The following is a 20,451-nucleotide window of genomic DNA, read 5'->3' as shown; positions in this document are numbered from 1 at the left end:
TAGAGTTGACGTGGATAGGCTTTTTCCATTGAGAGTCGGGGAGATTCAAACAAGAGGACATGAGTTGAGAGTTAAAGGACAAAAGTTTAGGGGTAACACGAGGGGGAACTTCTTTACTCAGAGAGTGGTAGCTGTGTGGAACGAGCTTCCAGCAGAAGTGGTTGAGGCAGGTTCGATTTTGTCGTTTAAAGTTAGACTGGACAGCTATATGGACAGGAAAGGAAGGAGGGTTATGGGCTGAGTGTAGGTCGGTGGGACGAGGTGAGAGTAAGAGTTCGGCATGGACTAGAAGGGCCGAGATGGCCTGTTTCCGTGCTGTAATTGTTGTATGGTTATATAAGTGAGTACAGGCCCATAGCCATCAAACAATCCTCATACGTTATAACCCTTGGGATCTCTCTCCTGAATTTCCTCTGGACCCTCTCCAAAACTGGCACATTCTTCCTTCAACATGGGACCCAAAACTCATCACAATACTCCAAATATGGTCTGGCCAATGCATTTTTTTTTAAATTTGGATAAGGAATTCACAAATATCATGTACTTTTTTCACACATATAACCTTTTCTATTTTTTATATGTATAAAACTATAATTATTTATACATTCTTAAGTACACATTGAGATGATATAAAAGGAAATTAGACACTTAAATAGATAATTATGTACTGTGGTAATTCTAATCTATTAGGGTAAGTAATGGTATTAGTTGTTAAGAAAAATGGTAATAATAGTTTCCATATAACTCTTCTGGATCATTTCCACTGGTCCAAAATGTTGTATGTAAGCCTATGTAACAACCATTGTAGGTGTTTATATCCTAACTTGTTCATGCTTGCTCCTGCCCGCAGACATAATTATCCAATCCCTACGTACTTATTTACTTAATTTTTTCATTTTTTATCCCTTTCCCAAATCTTTCCCTTTACTTGTGTTAATTCTCTATTTTCCAAATGAAAACAAAAAAGAAAGACATTTAGACTAGGGGTGCTTATGTTAGCAATATTACTGTGTTGATGAGAAGAGCAGTATAAATCATTAGGAGAGTCATCTAAAGTCTGTTCACATTGGGGTTATATATTCAATCCATTTATTCCAGATTTGATAAAATTTTTCTTTTTGAATTCTCAGGGAGTAAGTCATCTTTTCCATTTAAAATATTTCCAAGATAATTTCGTGCCAATCTTATAATGTAGGTGGTATTGGATTTAGCCACTTTCTAGTGATTGATTTCTTACTTGCCGCTAAGAGGGCGTGCAGCAAATTTATATCTTTCTTCTGTTCAAGGAACAATACATGCCCCAAATAGAGCGTCTCAAAGTTCAGAGGTATCTGGGACCTAAGTACCTTAACTAATGTTCTATGAATACCTTCCCAATAGGCCAATGCATTTTTAAGGCTCAGTATTAGCTCCTTGCTTTTAGAGTCGTAGATTCATAGAAAAGTACAGCACAGATATAGCCATTCGGCCCAGCTATGTGACAAACCATTTAAACTGCCGAGTCCCATCGACCTGCACCCCTTCATTCCATCTACCTGTCTGAACCTCTTAAATATTACAACTCAGCTTGCATGCACCAGCGGCACTGGCAGCTCGTTCCACACTCTCACGGACCTCTGAGTGAAGAAATCTCCCCTCATATTCCCCTTTCAACTTTAACCCATGAAATCCAGTTGTAGTCTCATCCAACCTCACTGGAGAAACCCTGTTTACATTTACCCTAACCCTAAACCACTCATAAGTTTGTATACCTCAGTCAAATATTCCCTCAATCTTCGAAGGAATAAAGTCCTAACCTATTCGATCTTTCCTCACAACTCAGATCTTCCAGTCCTGGCAACATCCTTGTAAACTTTCTCTGTACACTTTCAACCTTATTTATATCTTTTTCTGTAAGTAGGTGACCAAAACTCCACACAGCACTCCAAACTAGGCCTAACCAATGTCTTATACAACTTCAACATATCATCCCATCTCCAAGACTCAATACTTTGATTTATGAAGGCCAGTATGCCTTTCTTTCTGACCCGACCTGTACCGCCACTTTCAATGAATGATGGACATGTATCCCCAGATTCCTCTGTTCTACCACACTCTGTGCCCGATGCTCACTGTGTAAGCTCTATTCTGATTGGTCCCCTGTTCTACGACACTCCTCTGTGCCCCATTCTCACTGTGTAAGCCCTATCCTGATTGGTCCCCTTTTCTACCACACTCTTCCGTGCCCCATGCTCACTGTGTAAGCTCTATTCTGATTGGTCCCCTGTTCTACGACACTCCTCTGGGCCCCATTCTCACTGTGTAAGCCCTATCCTGATTGGTCGCCTGTTCTACCACACTCCTCCGTGCCCCACACTCACTGTGTTAGCCCAATCCTGATTGGTCCCCTGTTCCACCACACTCCTCCGTGCCCCATGCTCACTGTGTAAGCCCTATCCTGATTGGTGCCCGTTCTACCAGACTCCTCCTTGCCCCATGTTCACTGTGTAAGCCCTATTCTGATTGGTTCCCTGCTCTACCACACTCCTCCGTGCCCCATGCTCACTGTGTAAGCCCTATCCTGATTGGTCCCCTGTTCTACCACACTCCTCCGTGCCCCACGCTCACTGTGTTAGCCCAATCCTGATTGGTCCTCTGTTCCACCACACTCCTCCGTGCCCCAGGCTCACTGTGTAAGCCCTACTTTGATTGGTCCCTGTTCTACCACACTCCTCCCTGCCCTCTGCTCACTGTGTAAGCCCTATTCTGATTGGTCCCCTGTTCTGCCACACTCCTCCGTGCCCCATGCTCACTGTGTAAGCTTTATCCTGATTGGTCCCCTGTTCTTCCACACTCCTCCGTGCCCCATGCTCAGTGTGTAAGCCCTATCCTGATTGGTCCCCTGCTCTACCACACTCCTACGTTTCCCATGCAGTGTAAGCCCTATTCTGATTGGTCCCCGTTCTACCACACTGCTCCGTGCCCCATGCTCACTGAGTAAGCCCTATCCTGATTGGTCCTCTGTTCTACTACATTCCTCCGTCTCCTACTGCCTACTGTGTAAAACCTATTCTGATTGGTCCTCTGTTCTACCACACTTCGTACCCCATGCTCACTGTGTAAGCCCTATCCTGATTGGTCCCCCTGTTCTACCAGACTCCTCCTTGCCCCATGTTCACTGTGTAAGCCCTATCCTGATTGGTCCCCTGTTCTACCACACTCCTCCCTGCCCCCTGCTCACTGTGTAAGCCCTATTCTGATTGGTCCCCTGTTCTGCCACACTCCTCCGTGCCCCATGCTCACTGTGTAAGGTTTATCCTGATTGGTCGCCTGGTCTACCACACTCCTCTGTGCCCCATGCTCACTGTGTAAGCTCTATTCTGATTCTTCCCCTGTCCTATCAAACTCCTCCGTGCCCCATTCTCACTCTGTAAGCCCTATCCTGATTGGTCCCCTGTTCTACCACACTTCTCCGTGCCCCATGCTCACTGTGTAAGCCCTATTCTGATTGGTTCCCTGTTCTACCACACTCCTCTGAGCCCCATGCTCACTGTGTTAGCCCTATCATCATTGGTCCTCTGTTCTACCACACTCCGTGCCCCACGCTCACTGTGTAAGCCCTATCCTGATTGGTCCTCTGTACTGCCACACTCCTCTGTGCCCCAGGCTCACTGTGTAAGACGTATCCTGATTGGTCGCCTGTTCCACCACACTCCTCCGTGCCCCATGCTCACTGTGTAAGCTCTATTCTGATTGGTCCACTGCTCTACGACACTCCTCTGTGCCCCATGCTCACTGTGTAAGCCCTATCCTGAATGGTGCCCGTTCTACCACACTCCTCCGTGTCCCATGCTGTGTAAGCCCTATCCTGATTGGTCCCTGTTTTACCACACTCCGTGCCCCATGCAACTGTGTAAGCCCTATTCTGATTGGTCCCCGTTCCAATTGCTCCTCCGTGTCTTACTGCTCACTGTGTAAGCCCTATTCTGATTGCTCCCCTGTTCTACCACACTCCTCCATGCCCCATGCTCACTGTGTAAGCTCTATTCTGATTCTTCCCCTGTCCTATCAAACTCCTCCGTGCCCCATGCTGACTGTGTAAGCCCTATCCTGATTGGTCCCCTGTTCTAGCACACTCCGTGCCCCTCGCTCACTGTGTAAGCCCTATTCTGATTGGTCCTCTGTTATACCACACTCCTCCGTCTCCTACTGCCTACTGTGTAAAACCTATTCTGATTGGTCCCCTGTTCCACCACACTCCGTGCCCCATGCTCACTGTGTAAGCCTATCCTGATTGGTGCTCGTTCTACCTCACTCCTCCGTGCCCCATGCTCAGTGTGTAAGCCCTATCCTGATTGGTCCCCATTCTACCACTCTCTTCCGTGCCCCATGCTCACTGAGTAAGCCCTATCCTGATTGGTCCTCTGTTCTACCACACTCCTCCGTCTCCTACTGCCTACTGTGTAAAACCTATTCTGATTGGTCCTCTGTTCTACCACACTTCGTACCCCATGCTCACTGTGTAAGCCCTATCCTGATTCTTCCCCTGTTCTAGCACACCCCGTGCCCCTCGCTCACTGTGTAAGCCCTATCCTGATTGGTGCCCGTTCTACCACACTCCTCCATGCCCCATGCTCACTGTGTAAGCCCTATCCTGATTCTTCCCTGTTCTAGCACACTCCGTGCCCCTCGCTCACTGTGTAAGATCTATCCTGATTGGTCCCCCGTTCTACTACACTCCTCCGTGTCCTACTGCTCACTGTGTAAGCCCTATTCTGATTGGTCCCTTGTTCTACCACAATCCTCCGTGCCCCACGCTCACTGTGTAAGCCCTATCCTGATTGGTCCCCTGTTCTGCCACACTCCTCCGTGCCCCATGCTCACTGTGTAAGCCCTATTCTGATTGGTCCCCTGTTCTAGCACACTCCGTGCCCCTCGCTCACTGTGTAAGCCCTATCCTGATTGGTCCTCTGTTCTATCACACTCCTCCGTGCCCCATGCTCACTGTGTAAGCCCTATCCTGATTGGTCCCCTGTTCTAGCACACTCCGTGCCCCTCGCTCACTGTGTAAGCCCTATCCTGATTGGTCCCCTGTTCTACTACACTCCTCCGTGTCCTACTGCTCACTGTATAAGCCCTATCCTGATTGGTCCTCTGTTTTACCACACTCCTCCGTCTCCTACTGCCTACTGTGTAAAATCTATTCTGATTGGTCCCCTGTTCTACCACACTACGTGCCCCATGTTCACTGTGTAAGCCCTATCCTGATTGGTCCTCTGTTCTACCACACTTCGTACCCCATGCTCACTGTGTAAGCCCTATCCTGATTGGTGCCCGTTCTACCACACTCCTCCGTGCCCCATGCTCACTGTGTAAGCCCTATTCTGATTGGTCCTCTGTTCTATCACACTCCTCCGTGCCCCACGCTCACTGTGTAAGCCCTATCCTGATTGGTCCCCTGTTCTAGCACACTCCGTGCCCCTCACTCACTGTGTAAGCCCTATCCTGATTGGTCCCCTGTTCTACCACAATCCTCCGTGCCCCATGCTCACTGTGTAAGCCCTATCCTGATTGATCGCCTGTTCTACCACACTCCTCCATGCCCCATGCTCACTGTGTAAGCTCTATTCTGATTGGTCCCCTGCTCTACCACACTCCTCCATTCCCCGTGCTCACTGTGTAAGCCCTATCCTGATTGGTCCTCTGTTCTACCACACTCCTCCATTCCCCGTGCTCACTGTGTAAGCCCTATCCTGATTGGTCCTCTGTTCTACCACACTCCTCCGTGCCTGACCCACTGCTCACCGTGTAAGCCCTATCCTGATTTGTCTACTGAAGTACAACACTACGCACTTGTCTCCCTTAAATTCCATCCTTCAATTTTCAACCCATTTGAATTGAATTGACTTTACTTCTTTCATCCTTCCTCTGCGTGAGGTGTAAAAATCTTTATGTTAACGTCACCATCTAAATGTACAATGTACAATTTATAGTAATTTGTAATAAATAGTAGAACAGAACAATCAATATAGCATAGAATACAAATTTATCAGCAAAAATTAATCAGTCTGTTGGCCTGGTGGAAGAAGCTGTCCTGAAGCCTGTTGGTCCTGGCTTTTATGCTGGTTTCCCAGATGGTAGCAGCTGTAACAGTTTGCGGTTGGGGTGACTCAGATCCCCAATGATCCTCTTTACAAATCTGTCTTTGTAAGTGTCCTGAAAAGTGGGAAGTTCACATCTACAGATGTGCTGGGCTGTCTGCATCACTCTCTGCAGAGTCCTGCAATTGAGGGAAGTACAGTTCCCATTACCAGGCAGTGATGCAGCCAGTCAGGATGCTCTCAATTGTGTCCCTGTAAAAAGTCCTTAGGATTTGAGAGCCCATACCAAACTTCTTCAGCCGTCTGAGGTGAAAGAGGTGCTGTTGTGCTTTTTTCACCACACAGCTAGTATGTACAGACCACGTGAGACACTTGGTAATGTGTATACCGAGGAACTTAAAGCTGTTCACCCTCTCAACCCCAGATCTATTGATGTCAATAGGGGTTAGCCTGTCTCCATTCCTCCTGTAGTCCACAACCAGCTCCTTTGTTTTTGCGACAAAGTGGTTGTTTTCTTGACACCATTGTGAAAGGGTGATGACTTCTCTGTAGGTTGCCTCATTATTATTTCAGATAAGGCCAATCAGTGTAGTGTCATCAGCAAATTTAATTAGCAGATTGGAGCTGTGGGTAGCGACACAGCCATGGGTGTACAGAGAATAAAAGAGGGGCTTAAGACACACTCCTGAGGGGCACCTGTGTTGAGGGTCCAGACCCGACTGCAAACTCGGATAGTCTTCCTCACTGTCCACTACACCCCCAATCTTGGTGACATCCGCAAATTTGCGGATCCTATATCATCCAGATCACTGATATAGATGACAAACAACAGATCCAGCACCGATCCCCACGACACCCCACTAGTCACAGGTCTCCAGTCAGAGAGGCAACCCTCTACCACTACTCTCTGTCTTCTCCGACAAAGCGAATGTTTAATCCAATTTACTAACTCATCCTGAATGCTGAGCAACTGAACCTTCTTGACCAGCCTCCCATGTGGGATCTTATCAAATGCCTTGCTAAAGTCCACGTAGACAGCATCTACTGCCTTGCCTTCATCAACTTACCCGGTAAGAACCTCAAAAAAACTCTATAAAATTGGTTGGACATGATCTACCACACACAAAGTCATGCTGACAATCCCTAATCATTTCCCATCTATCCAAATACTCATATATGCAGTCCCTTAGAAAACCTTCCAATAACTTTCAAACTACTGCTTACTGGCTTATAATTTACAGATTTATTTTTAGAGCCTTTCTTAAACAGTGTAACATTATCTATCCTCCAGTTCTCCAGTACCTCACCTGTCACTAAGGATGATTTAAATACCTTGGCCCACGCAATTTTTGCACTTACCTCCCACAGGTTTCCACTGGCTTCCGATCGCTGATTGGCCGCTGCTGAAACACTAAACTGCTACGAATGTCTTGTGTGCTCAATCGGCGAACTTGAGTGAGCTACGTCTTCTCATGTTTCCGACTGTTGATCCACCACTGCTTTTTTACTCTGGTCCTCTCAAATGAATGCTTAGACTTTCCATTTGCCTTCCTTGTAATCATCTCAACTTTCAAGTTAAAGAGCTGAAGCAACTAGCAAGTTAACCAACAGTTAATCCTGAACCAAGACTCCTATGTTTATCTACGACAATCCTGCAATGGTACCTCACACTTTCAAATTCTTTCCTTATTTAGTCTATACCTTTATTCCTTCCACCAAAATACATGACCATATACTTCCCTATGTTGTATTCCATCTGTCACTTCTTTTTCTATTCTCTCAACCTGTCCAAGTCCTTTTGCAGATTCCCTGCTTCCTCAACAGGCATAGTTCATCCTGTTCATCCTGTACTACAGTGACTGCATCAATGTTCTCAAAGTAATAACATCTCAGAACATTCATCTGATGCCATGGGACTGGTCACCTCAAGAATGTGGTGAATTCAGCTGAAAATATCCATGCTGCCATGATCTCCACTTGTGCACCATGAAGCTGAAGACCAGTGGTTCTTCGGAGAAAGCACCCAGTGCTGCATGGACAACGCACCATAACACAGCCCCAGCGAGGGCCGCTATCTTTGCTTTCACTTACTCCACCAAGTACCGTTCTGACATTCATCTTTGCAAATTTGTTTCATTTCTGGTGTTGTAAGGCACAAAGTCTTTACCTGCAACAAACACTTAACTCGTTCACAGTGGAGATATCAGAACTGAAGCACAGAAGTGGATTCTCAGCCCAACTTGTTCATACCATTCACAATGTTTATCTACAACAATCCTGCAATGGTCCCATCTCCAATACCTTGCTATCTGTTACTACCACTCCATCTGGCAGGGTTTTTAAAAAATAATCACTGCCTTCTGTATGGAGCAACATGCCCCTCAGTTCTCCAAGCTGTCTGGATGGAAGGGAATCACGGCTCTAAAGCCAAAAGATCAGCTTGGAACTGTTTGTATCAACTCTTTAGCAGCAGAGATCCTGTTACCAGTCCGGACTAATTCAGCACCGACTCCTAATAACAAATCTTGTAAAACTACAGAGGACAATATAAAATGATTTCAAATCGGACATCAACTGCAAACCAGTAAAAATAATAAATACAAATATAGAAAGCAGTACCCAGAAGATGTTGTTGCTATAATGATTTTTAAAGCCGAAGTCACAAGGTAAGGGTTTTACCTGTTCTGCAGAAGCCACACTGCTACTGACAGATCCCATTTGACCTTCAGGAAGTTGCAGATTTAAATCAAGACTGAAAACAAAAGAACACATGCTCCATTAGGCATTTCTGTTCTAGAATTGAGACAATACTATTGGAAATATAGTAGTAAACTGGATTAGATGTTGGCCTTGTGGGAGAAGCCAGAGAGTGACGGTAGGTAGCTGCCTCTGTGACGAGTGGAGTGCTGCAGGGATTGGTGTTGGGTCCGTTGCCGTTTGTCGTCTAAATCAATGATTTGCATGATAATGTGGTTAACTGGATCAGCAGATGACACCTAGATTGTGGGTTTAGTGCACAGCAAGGAAGACTATCAGAGCTTGCAATGGGATCTGGACCAGCTGAAAAAATGGGCTGATAAATGGCAGATGGAATTTAATGCAGACAAGTTCAAGGTGGTGCAATGGGGTAGGCCCAACCAGGTAACAGTCGGGCACTGAGGAGTGTGACAGAACACAGGGATCAGGGAATACAGGTCCATGATTCATTGAAGGCGGTGGCACAGGTGGATAGGATTGTAAAGAAAACTTTTGGCACACTGGCCTTTATTTAAAAAAAAGTATTGGGTATAGAATTGATGTTATGTTGAAGTTCTATAAGTTGTTGGTGGGACCTAATTTGGGGTATTGTGTGCACATTTGGTCATCTACCTTGGATTAAGGGTGAAAGGTCACTCAAAGGGTTGTGAGAGTCTGGAATGAGCAGCCAGCACGAGTGGTGCAGGCCAGCTCAATTTCAACATTTAAGAGAAGGTTGGAAGGGAGGGGTATGGAGGGGTCCTCGTGCAGATCAATGGGAGTAGGCAGTTTAAATGATCTAGATGGACCAAAGAACCTGTTTCTGTGCTGTTCTTTTCTATGACACTATTTGAAATGACTCATAAATAAAACCTATCCTGCAAATCTGAAAAATGTATCCAACATTAACAAAAGTATAAGGAGCCAATGTGACTGCAACGTCTTCTGAGTGTACGGGAAATGCGTTGGGTGACAACAGTAAAGTCGCATGCAATGCAGGGACTACAACAGGAGATGGTGATCAGTTCAAGGTGAAGATGCAACGCTGCATCGATGTTTGAAGACTAATGAGGGGCAATTGTCTTCGCTGAATACAATCATGACTGAACCATTTTACAACCAAACATGATTTCATATATAAAAAAGAACAAAATGGTTTCAAAATAACAGTTCAAAGCATAAACTGAACAAATCTAGCAATTCAATCTTTTCTGCTCTAAGCAGACACAAAAAGCTATGAAATTAATTTCAATTCCAGGCAGAGAGCGTACCTACAAATCGGTGATAATAAGTCTGACGTTAAGTCACAAGTTTAGTAAAATGACCACTGGTTGTCTCTGGACGCAGCCAGAGTTTCTATGTTCTAATACTGCAGTCAACCAAACCACCAGTCATTGATTTTCTCTGTCTCAACGAGAATTCATTTAATTAATCATGAGCACAAAGATGACTGATTGTACTGATCTTACATTTTCCAATAGGCAGATACTGTCAGCGTTAGATCTGAAAACATCTTTAGTGTCATATGGTTGCGGTACCAATTACTGCCGTTCTCTGACCAAATTCTTTGGGTGCCAGGGTAGGGTAGCATGCAGCACCAAGCTATTAGAGATTGCAGTGCTGCAGAGTTCAGAGTTCAGAGTTCAGCTTCAGCACCATTCAGTATGTTCTCTCCGTGGAATGTGTGAAAACTCTGGTTTCCTCTCACACGCCAACGACGTACCGGGTAGGTTAACTGGACATAGTATATTGTCTCGTGATTAGGTTGGGGTTAATCGGGTTCATCAGGGGTTGCGTGGCGTGGCTCAAAAGGCCAACTCCACATTGTATGGCTGGAGTCATTTTCATTATTAAATCTTTTTATTAATTATTATTGAAAATGAACAACAAAAAAAAACATTAAAATAATCAAGTCAACATTATATATAATGTTATTATATATGAGTTAAACTGTCAACCAAGCTAAACAGTATATCAATAATAATAATCATTTAAAAAAAACAGAATGTTAAAGCTATTTTTTTGGAAAAAGAGGGAAAAAAGAACCCTACTAACTTAAAAAAAACCCTACTAACAAAAAAAAAGAGGGAAAAAAAACACATTTGGAGCACAAACCCGGAGCTATACGCCATAGAAACATAGAAAATAGGTGCAGGAGTAGGCCATTCGGCCCTTCGAGCCTGCACCGCCATTCAGTACGATCATGGCTGATCATCCAACTCAGAACCCTGTACCAGCCTTCCCTCCATACCCCCTGATCCCTTTAGCCACAAGGGCCATATCTAACTCCCTCTTAAACATAGCCAATGAACTGGCCTCAACTGTTTCCTGTGGCAGAGAATTCCACAGATTCACCACTCTCTGTGTGAAGAAGTTTTTCCTAATCTCGGTCCTAAAAGGCTTCCCCTTTATCCTCAAACTGTGACCCCTCGTTCTGGACTTCCCCAACATCGGGAACAATCTTCCTGCATCTAGCCTGTCCAATCCCTTTAGGATTTTATACGTTTCAATAAGATCCCCCCCTCAATCTTCTAAATTCCAACGAGTACAAGCCTAGTCGATCCAGTCTTTCATCATGTGAAAGTCCTGCCATCCCAGGAATCAATCTGGTGAACCTTCTTTGTACTCCCTCTATGGCAAGGATGTCTTTCCTCAGATTAGAGGACCAAAACTGCACACAATACTCCAGGTGTGGTCTCACCAAGGCCTTGTACAACTGCAGTAGCACCTCCCTGCTCCTGTACTCGAATCCTCTTGCTATAAATGCCAGCATACCATTCACCTTTTTCACCGCCTGCTGTACCTGCATGCCCACTTTCAATGACTGGTGTATAATGACACCCAGGTCTCGTTGCACCTCCCCTTTTCCTAATCGGCCACTATTCAGATAATAATCTGTTTTCCTGTTTTTGCCACCAAAGTGGATAACTTCACATTTATCCACATTAAATTGCATCTGCCATGAGTTTGCCCACTCACCTAACCTATCCAAGTCACCCTGCATCCTCTTAGCATCCTCCTCACAGCTAACACTGCCGCCCAGCTTCGTGTCATCCGCAAACGTGGAGATGCTGCACTTAATTCCCTCATCCAAGTCATTAATATATATTGTAAACAACTGGGGTCCCAGCACTGAGCCTTGCGGTACCCCACTAGTCACTGCCTGCCATTCTGAAAAGGTCCCGTTTATTCCCACTCTTTGCTTCCTGTCTGCCAACCAATTCTCTATCCACATCAATACCATACCCCCAATACTGTGTGCTTTAAGTTTGCACACTAATCTCCTGTGTGGAACCTTGTCAAAAGCCTTTTGAAAATCCAAATATACCACATCCACTGGTTCTCCCCTATCCACTCTACTAGTTACATCCTTAAAAAATTCTATGAGATTCATCAGACGTGATCTTCCTTTCACAAATCCATGCTGACTTTGTCCGATGATTTCACCACTTTCCAAATGTGCTGTTATCACATCTTTGATAACTGACTAGCATCTTCCCCACCACCGATGTTAGGCTAACCGGTCTATAATTGCCATACAAGCTTCCAAAAAAAAAGACATCAATCCACCAGCCAAATCCATTTACCCAAGAATCAGAAGGGGACCATCTTAATTAACTCAAATCAAATGATAGTAGCGGATAAAAGAGCCCCACCTTTTCTCAAAAGTCAAATCGAGGATCAAAAGTTCGACTTTTGATTTTTTCCAAACTCAGACATAAAATCACCTGAGAGAACCATTGTATCAAAGTGGGAGCAGAAGCTATTTAATAAAATAGCCCTTCTGGCCAATAATGTGCCAAATGCAATTATGTGTTGGTCTGATAATAGAAATACCATGAATATATTGAGGAATTATACCAAACAGAACTGTCAATTTATTAGGTTGTAAATTAATGTTTAAAGATTTAGAAATTGTGGAAAAAATAGATTTCCAAAATTGTTTCAATACAGAACATGACCAAAACATATGTGTCAATGTAGTTTTACATCTATCACACTGACTATTAACATTAGGAAATATTTTAGACAGCCTCTCCTTTGTCAAATAATAACGATGTACAATTTTAAATTGAGTTAGAGAGTGACTGGCACAAATCGAAGAAGAGTTAACCAACTTCAAAATTCGCAACCAATCCTCTGTTATCAAGGTCACGTTAAGCTCTCTTTCCCAATCTTGCTTAATCTTAAGTAAATGATAATTATCCTGTTGTAATAGTAAATTATAAATTTTCCCAATGAAACTTTTCACTAAAGGGTTCATTTTTAAAATCATGTCTAACAGGTCAGAATCTTGTATATATGGAAAATTACTTAAATATTCTTGTAAGAAATGTCTGACCTGAAGATATTGCAAAAAATGTGAATATGAAAGAGAATATTTAATTATTAATTTCTCAAACAACATCAATCAGCCTTCTTGAAATAATTCCCTAAAGGAATAAATTCCTTTATACCTCCAAAGAGAAAAGGTAGGATCACTAAGTGAAGGTTTAAATAAATAGTTTTGATAAATTAAACGAAGAAGGTTAAATTTTTTAAGATTAAAAAACTTACGAAACTGGTACCAAATTCCTAATGACTGCTTAATCATAGGATTTATATTTAGAATAGAAATTTTGGCCAGTTGTACAGGTAAAGAAGCTCCTGATAACGAAGCTAAATGAAATTGTTTCACAGCTTTCAATTCCAAGTCAACCCATAGTGGTCGTTCATTTTATCGGTCCAATATAATAATGAACATGCATGACGTATATTAACCGCCTAATAATACATTCTTAAATTAGGCAAAGCAAGACCTCCATCCTTTTTTAATTTTTGTAAATGACATTTTCCAATTCTTGGTCTTTTATTATTCCAAACAAAAGATGAAATAATAGAATCAACATGATCAAAAAAACTTCTTAATTAGAAAAAAAGGAATATTTTGAAATACATATAAAAAATTTTGGTAAGATCATCATTTTAACTGCATGAATTCGACCGGTTAACGGAAGTGTAAGTGGATTCCATGTAGAAAATAATTGCTTCATAAAATCCACTAAGGGAATTAAATTAGCTCTATAAAGGTCTCCATAATTTTTAGTGATGATAATACCTAAACATTTAAAAGAATCCGTAACTTTAAAAGGAATGTCATCATATATAGAAGCAGAATCATTTAAAGGAAATAATTCACTTGCATGCAGGTTTAATTTATGTCCTGAAAACTTTCCAAATTCATTTAATAAGTTCAATAAACTAGGAATAGATTCTACAGGATTCGAAACATAAACTAAGAGATCATCAGCGTAGAGGGAAATCTTATGAATAGCCCCTTTTATGGAAATTCCTTGAATATCTTTAGCTTCACGATGTGCAATAGCCAAAAGTCCAGGCACCAAATTAAATAACAAAGGACTAAACGGACATCCTTGTCTCGTACCCCGCGAACGTCGAAAAAATGGGGATCTGCAGTTATTAGTAATAACAGTGGCAATAGGGCTTTTATATATCAATCTAATCCATTTATTAAAATTAGTACCAAAGCTAAATTTCCGGCTGGAGTCATACAGTTTACCACCCTCTCACTGTCCATAACATCCCGAGGCCCCAGTTTACCACCCTCTCACTGTCCATACCACCCCGAGGCCCCAGTTTACCACCCTCTCACTGTCCATAACACCCTGAGGGCCCAGTTTACCACCCTCTCCCTGTCCATACCACCCCGAGGGCCCAGTTTACCACCCTCTCACTGTCCATACCACCCCGAGGCCCCAGTTTACCAAACTCTCCCTGTCCATACCACCCCGAGGCCCCAGTTTACCACCCTCTCCCTGTCCATACCACCCCGAGGGCCCAGTTTACCACCCTCTCCCTGTCCATACCACCCCGAGGCCCCAGTTTACCACCCTCTCACTGTCCATACCACCCTGAGGCCCCAGTTTACCACCCTCTCACTGTCCATACCACCCTGAGGCCCCAGTTTACCACCCTCTCACTGTCCATACCACCCCGAGGGCCCAGTTTACCACCCTCTCCCTGTCCATAACATCCCGAGGCCCCAGTTTACCACCCTCTCACTGTCCATACCACCCCGAGGCCCCAGTTTACCACCCTCTCACTGTCCATAAAACCCCGAGGGCCCAGTTTACCACCCTCTCACTGTCCATACCACCCCGAGGCCGCAGTTTACCACCCTCTCACTGTCCATACCACCCCGAGGCCCCAGTTTACCACACTCTCCCTGTCCATACCACCCCGAGGGCCCAGTTTACCACCCTCTCACTGTCCATAGAACCCCGAGGACCCAGTTTACCACCCTCTCACTGTCCATACCACCCCGAGGGCCCAGTTTACCACACTCCCACTGTCCATACCACCCCGAGGGCCCAGTTTACCACCCTCTCACTGTCCATACCACCCCGAGGCCCCAGTTTACCACCCTCTCCCTGTCCATACCACCCCGACGCCCCAGTTTACCACCCTCTCCCTGTCCATAACATCCCGAGGGCCCAGTTTACCACCCTCTCCCTGTCCATACCACCCCGAGGCCCCAGTTTACCACACTCTCCCAGTCCATACCACCCCGAGGCCCCAGTTTACCACCCTCTCCCTGTCCATACCACCCCGAGGGCCCAGTTTACCACCCTCTCCCTGTCCATACCACCCCGTGGCCCCAGTTTACCACCCTCTCACTGTCCATACCACCCCGAGGGCCCAGTTTACCACCCTCTCACTGTCCATACCACCCCGAGGCCCCAGTTTACCACCCTCTCACTGTCCATACCACCCCGAGGGCCCAGTTTACCACCCTCTCCCTGTCCATACCACCCCGAGGGCCCAGTTTACCACCCTCTCCCTGTCCATACCACCCCAAGGCCCCAGTTTACCACACTCTCCCAGTCCATACCACCCTGAGGGCTCAGTTTACCACCCTCTCCCTGTCCATACCACCCCAAGGCCCCAGTTTACCACCCTCTCACTGTCCATACCACCCCGAGGGCCCAGTATACCACCCTCTCACTGTCCATACCACCCCGAGGCCCCAGTTTACCACCCTCTCACTGTCCATACCATCCCGAGGGCCCAGTTTACCACCCTCTCACTGTCCATACCACCCCGAGGGCCCAGTTTACCACCCTCTCCCTGTCCATACCACCCCGAGGGCCCAGTTTACCACCCTCTCCCTGTCCATACCACCCCAAGGCCCCAGTTTACCACACTCTCCCAGTCCATACCACCCTGAGGGCTCAGTTTACCACCCTCTCCCTGTCCATACCACCCCAAGGCCCCAGTTTACCACCCTCTCACTGTCCATACCACCCCGAGGGCCCAGTATACCACCCTCTCACTGTCCATACCACCCCGAGGCCCCAGTTTACCACCCTCTCACTGTCCATACCATCCCGAGGGCCCAGTTTACCACCCTCTCACTGTCCATACCACCCCGAGGGCCCAGTTTACCACCCTCTCCCTGTCCATACCACCCCGAGGGCCCAGTTTACCACCCTCTCACTGTCCATACCACCCCGAGGCCCCAGTTTACCACCCTCTCCCAGTCCATACCACCCCGAGGCCCCAGTTTACCACCCTCTCACTGTCCATACCACCCCGAGGGCCCAGTTTACCACCCTCTCACTGTCCATACCACCCCGAGGCCCCAGTTTACCACCCTCTCACTGTCCATACCACCCCGAGGCCCCAGTTTACCACACTCTCCCTGTCCATACCACCCCGAGGGCCCAGTTTACCACCCTCTCCCTGTCCATACCACCCCGAGGGCCCAGTTTACCACCCTCTCCCTGTCCATACCACTCCGAGGGCCCAGTTTACCACCCTCTCACTGTCCATACCACCCCGAGGGCCCAGTTTACCACCCTCTCACTGTCCATACCACCCTGAGGCCCCAGTTTACCACACTCTCCCAGTCCATACCACCCCGAGGCCCCAGTTTACCACACTCTCCCTGTCCATACCACCCCGAGGCCCCAGTTTACCACCCTCTCACTGTCCATACCACCCCGAGGCCCCAGTTTACCACCCTCTCACTGTCCATACCACCCCGAGGCCCCAGTTTACCACACTCTCCCAGTCCATACCACCCCGAGGCCCCAGTTTACCACCCTCTCACTGTCCATACCACCCCGAGGGCCCAGTTTACCACCCTCTCACTGTCCATAGCACCCCGAGGGCCCAGTTTACCACCCTCTCACTGTCCATACCACCCCGAGGCCCCAGTTTACCACACTCTCACTGTCCATACCACCCCGAGGGCCCAGTTTACCACCCTCTCACTGTCCATACCACCCCGAGGCCCCAGTTTACCACCCTCTCACTGTCCATACCACCCCGAGGCCCCAGTTTACCACCCTCTCCCTGTCCATACCACCCCGAGGGCCCAGTTTACCACCCTCTCCCTGTCCATACCACCCCGAGGCCCCAGTTTACCACACTCTCCCAGTCCATACCACCCCGAGGCCCCAGTTTACCACCCTCTCCCTGTCCATACCACCCCGAGGGCCCAGTTTACCACCCTCTCCCTGTCCATACCACCCCGTGGCCCCAGTTTACCACCCTCTCACTGTCCATACCACCCCGAGGGCCCAGTTTACCACCCTCTCCCTGTCCATACCACCCCGAGGCCCCAGTTTACCACCCTCTCACTGTCCATACCACCCCGAGGGCCCAGTTTACCACCCTCTCACTGTCCATACCACCCCGAGGCCCCAGTTTACCACACTCTCACTGTCCATACCACCCCGAGGGCCCAGTTTACCACCCTCTCCCTGTCCATACCACCCCGAGGGCCCAGTTTACCACCCTCTCCCTGTCCATACCACCCCGAGGCCCCAGTTTACCACCCTCTCACTGTCCATACCACCCCGAGGGCCCAGTTTACCACCCTCTCACTGTCCATACCACCCCGAGGGCCCAGTTTACCACCCTCTCACTGTCCATACCACCCCGAGGGCCCAGTTTACCACCCTCTCCCAGTCCATACCACCCCGAGGGCCCAGTTTACCACCCTCTCACTGTCCATACCACCCCGAGGCCCCAGTTTACCACCCTCTCACTGTCCATACCACCCCGAGGGCCCAGTTTACCACCCTCTCACTGTCCATAACATCCCGAGGCCCCAGTTTACCACCCTCTCCCAGTCCATACCACCCCGAGGGCCCAGTTTACCACCCTCTCACTGTCCATAACATCCCGAGGCCCCAGTTTACCACCCTCTCACTGTCCATACCACCCCGAGGGCCCAGTTTACCACCCTCTCCCTGTCCATACCACCCCGAGGCCCCAGTTTACCACCCTCTCACTGTCCATACCACCCCGAGGGCCCAGTTTACCACCCTCTCACGGTCCATACCACCCCGAGGCCCCAGTTTACCACCCTCTCACTGTCCATACCACCCCGAGGCCCCAGTTTACCACACTCTCCCTGTCCATACCACCCCGAGGGCCCAGTTTACCACCCTCTCCCTGTCCATACCACCCCGAGGGCCCAGTTTACCACCCTCTCCCTGTCCATACCACCCCGAGGCCCCAGTTTACCACCCTCTCCCTGTCCATACCACCCCGAGGGCCCAGTTTACCACCCTCTCCCTGTCCATACCACCCCGAGGCCCCAGTTTACCACACTCTCCCAGTCCATACCACCCCGAGGCCCCAGTTTACCACACTCTCCCTGTCCATACCACCCCGAGGCCCCAGTTTACCACCCTCTCACTGTCCATACCACCCCGAGGCCCCAGTTTACCACCCTCTCACTGTACATACCACCCCGAGGCCCCAGTTTACCACACTCTCCCAGTCCATACCACCCCGAGGCCCCAGTTTACCACCCTCTCACTGTCCATACCACCCCGAGGGCCCAGTTTACCACCCTCTCACTGTCCATACCACCCCGAGGCCCCAGTTTACCACCCTCTCACTGTCCATACCACCCCGAGGCCCCAGTTTACCACCCTCTCACTGTCCATACCACCCCGAGGCCCCAGTTTACCACACTCTCCCAGTCCATACCACCCCGAGGCCCCAGTTTACCACCCTCTCACTGTCCATACCACCTCGAATCCCCAGTTTACCACACTCTCCCAGTCCATACCACCCCGAGGGCCCAGTTTACCACCCTCTCACTGTCCATACCACCCAGAGGCCCCAGTTTACCACACTCTCCCAGTCCATACCACCCCGAGGGCCCAGTTTACCACCCTCTCACTGTCCATACCACCCCGAGGCCCCAGTTTACCACCCTCTCACTGTCCATACCACCCCGAGGCCCCAGTTTACCACCCTCTCACTGTCCATACCACCCCGAGGCCCCAGTTTACCACCCTCTCCCTGTCCATACCACCCCGAGGGCCCAGTTTACCACCCTCTCACTGTCCATACCACCCCGAGGGCTCAGTTTACCACCCTCTCACTGTCCATACCACCCCGAGGGCCCAGTTTACCACCCTCTCACTGTCCATACCACCCCAAGGGCCCAGTTTACCACCCTCTCACTGTCCATACCACCCAGAGGCCCCAGTTTACCACACTCTCCCAGTCCATACCACCCCGAGGGCCCAGTTTACCACCCTCTCACTGTCCATACCACCCCGAGGCCCCAGTTTACCACCCACTCACTGTCCATACCACCCCGAGGCCCCAGTTTACCACCCTCTCACTGTCCATACCACCCCGAGGCCCCAGTTTACCACCCTCTCCCTGTCCATACCACCCCGAGGGCCCAGTTTACCACCCTCTCACTGTCCATACCACCCCGAGGGCTCAGTTTACCACCCTCTCACTGTCCATACCACCCCGAGGGCCCAGTTTACCACCCTCTCACTGTCCATACCACCCCAAGGGCCCAGTTTACCACCCTCTCCCTGTCCATACCACCCCGAGGCCCCAGTTTACCACCCTCTCCCTGTCCATACCACCCCGAGGGCCCAGTTTACCACCCTCTCCCTGTCCATACCACCCCGAGGGCCCAGTTTACCACCCTCTCACTGTCCATACCACCCCGAGGCCCCAGTTTACCACCCTCTCACTGTCCATACCACCCTGAGGCCCCAGTTTACCACCCTCTCACTGTCCATACCACCCTGAGGCCCCAGTTTACCACCCTCTCACTGTCCATACCACCCCGAGGGCCCAGTTTACCACCCTCTCCCTGTCCATAACATCCCAAGGCCCCAGTTTACCACCCTCTCACTGTCTATACCACCCCGAGGCCCCAGTTTACCACCCTCTCACTGTCCATACCACCCCGAGGGCCCAGTTTACCACCCTCTCACTGTCCATACCACCCCGAGGCCCCAGTTTACCAACCTCTCACTGTCCATACCACCCCGTGGCCCCAGTTTACCACACTCTCCCTGTCCATACCACCCCGAGGGCCCAGTTTACCACCCTCTCACTGTGCATACCACCCCGAGGCCCCAGTTTACCACCCTCTCCCTGTCCATACCACCCCGAGGGCCCAGTTTACCACCCTCTCCCTGTCCATACCACCCCGAGGCCCCAGTTTACCACCCTCTCACTGTCCATACCACCCCGAGGCCCCAGTTTACCACCCTCTCACTGTCCATACCACCCCGAGGCCCCAGTTTACCACCCTCTCCCTGTCCATACCACCCCGAGGGCCCAGTTTACCACCCTC

General features: G+C 48.5%; 1 protein-coding gene across 1 annotated transcript in view; it reads right to left on the bottom strand.

Moving 5' to 3' along the window:
* The window catches only part of chmp1b (charged multivesicular body protein 1B), a 78,384-nt gene that overhangs the window by 7,766 nt on the left and 50,167 nt on the right, over positions 1-20,451 (bottom strand). The window contains exon 7 of the mRNA XM_063060441.1: positions 8,760-8,832. Within this exon, the coding sequence (XP_062916511.1) occupies positions 8,760-8,832 (73 nt within the window). The remainder of the gene's footprint in view (positions 1-8,759; positions 8,833-20,451) is intronic.

Source organism: Mobula hypostoma, chromosome 10, assembly GCF_963921235.1.
Source record: "Mobula hypostoma chromosome 10, sMobHyp1.1, whole genome shotgun sequence".
NCBI classification, from domain to species: Eukaryota; Metazoa; Chordata; class Chondrichthyes; order Myliobatiformes; family Myliobatidae; genus Mobula; species Mobula hypostoma.
The sequence above is the reverse complement of the archived record's forward strand: the minus strand, read 5'-3'. Positions and strand labels throughout refer to the sequence as shown.